This window comes from Borostomias antarcticus (assembly GCF_949987555.1).
Source record: "Borostomias antarcticus genome assembly, chromosome: 23".
Taxonomy (NCBI): domain Eukaryota; kingdom Metazoa; phylum Chordata; class Actinopteri; order Stomiiformes; family Stomiidae; genus Borostomias; species Borostomias antarcticus.
In genome coordinates, this window is record NC_140256.1 from 4333701 (window position 1) to 4339372 (window position 5672).

Genomic DNA, 5672 nt, shown 5'->3' on the forward strand with positions numbered 1-5672 from the left:
TGGTCTTCGCCCCCCACCGCTATGCCCGTGAAATGTGATGGATGTTTGAGAATGGGGGTCTAAGCTCTGGAATAGTTTGGCCATTGTCTAAACTCTACAGACAGTAGCTATAGATGTATCTCAGTCAGCTGTGACAGCGCTCTGCCTTCCCGGGGACGGCGGGTGTAAATGAAAGTCCTGGGGGCCGGCGTGCTCCACCCCCGCTGACCGGTGGCCTTGGCGCCACCCGTGTGCCTGTGCGGTGGTTGACAGGCACGCTATGTCTAACCTCCACTTGTGGGAAAGGGCTGACACCAGCACCTACGCTGTCTCTCTCTCTCTCCCTCTCTCTCTCTACCCCCCCTCTTTCTTGCTCTCTCACTCTTTCAAACATCATGTGATGCGCTTTAATGCTTGGATGCAGAAGACAAAGGGAAGGGATTTGAGTCTGTATGTATCTGTAAATCTGTCAAAATATTTCTACAAGACAGAAAATTTGCTACATTGGATTCAGAGCTGCGGCTGGGGTATTAAGCCGTTGAAACAACATGGAAATATTTCAGTGGAATGTTAAGTAGGCTTACTGTGCAAGTGTAAGTCTGGAAGGCTTACGAGTCTAGGAGCATTGTCAGCCTTTCAAGACCGTAGCACTTTCAGAAAACACTATTATCTTACTCATTTAAGGCTCCTGGTTAAGATAAAGCAGGGGGTTCTCTAAAAGGGATATTCAAATTACATGTTTGCTGATACACTGAGGTGCAAATGATGTTTTCTCTCGTCTATCTATGGCCTGTGAAATCTTAGCGTTCTGAAGAATCTTCAAATCTGTAGTATATCAGTAATATTGAAGTGATGTTAGTGTGTAGATGTACTTCATAAAGCTTATTTTCTTTGCCAGTATGCCGTTACCTTTAACAAGCAAATAGATGGGATTTGATTGGGCGGATAAGGTTACATAGCGATGAAAAGCATCTACTACATCATTGTCACGGTAACAGAAGACCCGTCCTTAAACCTGTCCGTCAGCTCTGCATCACCGAGGGACCATCCTCATCACCGAGGGACCATCCTCTACGATCCTCCAGCTCCCAGAGGACGCATTTTAAATAATGACAGACGTCAAAGCCAAGATGTGGCTTCTCAATATATTCTTAAATGAAATTTATTTTACACCTCAAAACAATAAAGGATGGGGATCGGGATGTGGTACATAGGGAATGTATTCACAACTGTAGTTTACATTTTTTTTGGTGTAAGCTCAGAGAAAAATGTTAATACAGTCATAATAATTGCACTTCATAAATCTCGACTGTTGCCAGCATTTCCCATGACAAAGCCCCCGCTCGCTCTCTCTCTCGCTCTTCTCCTTTCTCCAGTTAATAAATTCAATTTACCAGTGAAATTTGACTGACAAAGAAAATGCTAATTTAGGACCAGAGGACTGCTGCACTGATCCAATTTTTTTCTTTTTCACTTGAGTCTCACAAGGCATTAGACATCTCAGTAATTTAAGTGCAGTACATTCAAGGGAAACTCACAGTCGTAATAAATATTTCACTGTTCTGAATGGTCTAGTCAGTGACAGGCCTGGGCTAAACGCATCTCAACCACGGGCTGAGGCGGACCAGGGAAGCAGTGACCCGCGTGGCGTGGCAGAACGCTGATAGAACAGGGCGTGATTGTTTTATGTGGTTCTGGTCGGAGGGTGTCGGGCAGACGGAGCACCCTGGAAACACACTTTGGTCCCAGCGAGCGCCCCCACCTGCTATGATCACGTGTGTCAAACAGCGGAAGGGAATGTTACAACACAACCACACTTGAAAGGGAGGTTTGATAGGACTAACACCCCCCCCCCCCCTCCCCCGCTCTCTCCATAGAATGTGTAAAGCCTCGAAGCATGGATCCAGTCACATTTTAAAGATTGCTAGACTGGACTAGTTTAGTTGCAGTCTAATGTGGAGTTTGGAGACTGGTTGCATCAAGGTGGTAGTACAGCTCATCATCATGACACACTTAAAAAGTCTGGGGATTCAAAGAAATAGAAACTTAAACACACAAAAGAGGTTATGTGGACAACCTCCCACTTGTAACATTCTTCACTGTGACATTTCTTATCAACATCGTTTTTGCAACATTATCTTTTCAATAAGTGTTTCAATAAGATTTACTGTTGATTCCAGTGTTGGTTAGGAAAGAGGTTCTTACAGAACCAAAGCAGAGCCTATTCCTCCCACCAGGACATAGGAAACTGCACATCAGCATGAGGAGGAATAACAAAATAAATTGATAAAACCAAAAGAAAACAATAAAAAGCATTTTGAGACACGTTTCCCCATAGCAGCCAATGCATATATTATAACTACAAATATATAAAACAACAAAATAGGTTCAAGTTTTTCAAGTTTCTTAAATATATCATACCCAAACTACCCAATTCCAAACCTCAACGTTAACAAGATTTTAAAACTCCAAGCAGTGCAATTTCTGTATCAATTATAACAACAATGATTACTAATATTGAACTATCTGTTTTATTCCACTTAATGATTTTGCACATCATAGCAAAGTACTGATCCCATACTATTATTTTCAATTGGTAAATCTGTGTGTGAATGTGTGTGTTGTGTTAGTGTGTGTGTGTGTGTATGTTTGAGTGTCGTGTATGTTTGTTCAGTGTGCTAATTATGTACTATATTTATTTTGGAGTTAGTTTAGAAAGCAGGTCTCAACTTTGGCCCTTCGAAACACATTTCAGTGACTATCACCCCAGTGGCTTAGTACTTAGTATTTGGAAGGGGAATAGAGGTGGCTGTATGCACTTCATGTCAAGCTATGATTCTCACCAAATATATTCAGTCAAATCAAAATAAAAACAACAACAACAACGAAAAAACAGAAAAATAAATCAATCAAAAATTCCTGTTGGCAAACCACACCATGGAACATCCGGAGAATCTTCAATCACCTCAAACTCCTCCGATCCCTTTTACCCCCCCGCAGATAATCTCTCCCAACTCAGAGCTGAGAGACTCCCACAGACCCCCCTCCGCCCCCCGCCCCCTCAGCCTCTGAAACCCACAGCTAGTTAAAGCAGCGGCGGTCTCCCAAAAGACCCCCCCCGCGCCCCTAAAACCAGACTCCGTCTCTCAGCTCACCGTCTCGCACCGTCTGCTCCCCGACCCTCTATCTGTAAACCGGGAGGCGGATGTGAGCGTGCTGGTGGTCCAACAGCCGCGGCACAGACACGGTCTCGTAGCCTTTGCCCAGCATCTGCTCCTTGATGCAGGGCGGGTGGATGTCGTTGATCAGGTACTCCAGAGACTGAAGGCTGCTGCTCAGCACGGAGGTGTTGCACATGCTCTTGCTGGGCAGGCTGCAGCACACGCCTCCCCCGCTGTCTATCGCCGGGTGGTGGTGGTGGTGATGGTGGTGGTGGTGGTGGTGGTGGGCGTAGCCCATCTCCCTGTGGCCTGTGTTGGGCCCGGCTACGCTGGTCCCCAGCAGATCCTGGGGGTTGTAGCAGTCACTGTCGGGTGTCACCAGTACGCTATTCCAGGGAGGGGCGAAGTACTGGCCCACGGAGAAGTTTCCGTGCATGCCCACGCAGTTCAGAGGGGAGGAGCTGACCTTGTCCATGCCGCCGCCCCCTCCGCTGGCGCTGGCTGTCATGTGATAGGGTCTGGAGGAGGAGGAGGAGACTTGGGCCGCCATGATCCCTCCCCCCCCCGGGAGGCAGGTTTCGGGGGACTTGCTGATGGCTCCGCCCCCGCCGCTGCCCCCGCTGTACATGCGGAGAACGGCGTGCTGCTGCTGCTGCTGCTGCTTCTGCCACAGGATGTAGTCCATGCCGTCCGGGTACGCCTTCGCCCCGGGCTCCGAACCCAGGGCCGACATCCCGGCGCCCGTGTACACCAAATTGGGCTGGGGGGCCATGCCGGACACGTAGCCGCCCCCCGAGGAGGACGTGGAGGACACCCCCATAACCACGGAGCCCTGCTTGGAGGGGCTGGGGTTGGAGGGCACCATGCCCCCCCCCGGGCACACCTGCTGCAGCGCCTGGGCCTGGCAGTGCTGGTTGATCTGGTGGATGATACTCTGGATGGAGGGCAGGTTGGACTGGGGGGGCATGGCCAGGCCTCGGCCCCCGTTGACGGGGATCACTGAGCCAGCTACAGTGACGTTCGGGGGGACCGAGAGGCCGGGGCCCTCGGGGGGCTTCGAGGGCCCGGGGTGGTACACCATCTGACCGTGTCCGTTGGCTAAAGTGCTACTGCTAGGCGGCGGATAAGGAGCCACGGCTATCTGCGCCGGGGAGAGCTTAGTCCGCCTGCCTTCCGAGTTCTTGAGGACCCCCTTGACGGGGGCGAAGTTGGAGGAGGATGAGGACGATGAAGACGAGGAGGCCTTGACGATGGCCAACAGGCCGTGGTAGCCCCCCGTGTGGAATTGCGGCGGATAGGGGCTGTAACGCTGGCCGGTGGTGTCATAGCCGTTGACAGTCCGGTTAAGGTGCTTGTGCTGCGGGACCCTGATGTTCGTGGGGAAGATCTTGATGGACAGGGGGTTGTTGGCCGTCTTCTGGGCGAAGGCGTCCAGCTCAGCTACGCTGGGGTAGCGGGGAGAATGCATGGGAACCACCAACTCACCTACAAGAGAGGGGGAGAGACAGAGACACAGCGTGAGTGAGGAGAGAGACTCAGCCGACACAAGACGAAGACGACGATCGCCCTAAACGCCTTCGGGAACAGTGAGCTCTCACAGACAATGGATAAATCCATCACTCAAGACGTAATAATTCACCGTGCGGCCATGGTAAATGCTCCTCTTTGCCAATGCTGCTCTTGAGGGTGGCGTGCCTTCCGGACGCGGCGGCGGAATATACATTTATGACAATTACGATCGATCGTTTGTAACACATGCCGTGAAGACGCGATTGGAGATGCGTGTTATGAATCAGGGCTGACGTTCGCCGACGGCTCCCCTCTGAGCAGAGAGCTCAACCCGCCTCCGCCTCCCTTCCACACCCTGGGGTGGAGAGTCATCCCCCAGACAAACGGATCTTTTTAAAAACTCATTCTGTCGAAGGCTGGCACCTTAGGCACGGTTAAATCGGTGCTTTGTAAAATTAATTCGGACTGTCTTTAGCATTGAACTGGGTTAGCCTACGCAACCAGAGGAGCGCGAGGGGGGGGGGGGCAGGGATAAAAGCTTGTTTAATTGCAGTGGCACATTTGAGATTTATAAGTAGTATCACTTACTGGGTCTTACCCTTGGCCGCGCAATTTCCACCGTTATGCAACCCAGGAGTGCAAAGAGAAGCAGAGTGATCGAGACCTCCACAAAACCCCAATTAACCATCTGGGGGGAATTCTTAACCCGGTTTAAGGGTGAACTAAATAATGGAATGGCGCCAAGTCAAGTTGAAAGGCAATGCGCTGCTGCTATGCTATCTGGCTGCTATGCTACGCAAACCAAAGAGCACCGGCTAACACACAGTGACCTCAAGACTCAAGATGTGTTTATTGCCATGTATATGGTTCACATATACCAGGAATGTGTCTAGGGTTAAGGCACACGCTGCTGTAGACGACATAGGACAGGGTGCAGGACAGGACAGGGCAAAGACATGACCAGTGAAAACAGTGCAAAAAATTGTGCAACACACTGTGAGAGTTGCTCCTATACTTGTTACC

At 50.2% G+C, this 5672-nt stretch overlaps 1 protein-coding gene across 1 annotated transcript; it reads right to left on the reverse strand.

Moving 5' to 3' along the window:
• Positions 1-3162: 3162 nt before the first annotated feature.
• fam222aa (family with sequence similarity 222 member Aa) lies at positions 3163-4615 on the reverse strand (the record flags this gene model as incomplete). The annotated part of the gene is made up of 1 exon (XM_084457196.1): positions 3163-4615. Exon 1 carries the CDS (start codon positions 4606-4608, stop codon positions 3163-3165), a length of 1446 nt encoding a protein of 481 aa, XP_084313322.1. The 5' UTR covers positions 4609-4615.
• Between the last annotated feature and the right edge of the window lie 1057 nt (positions 4616-5672).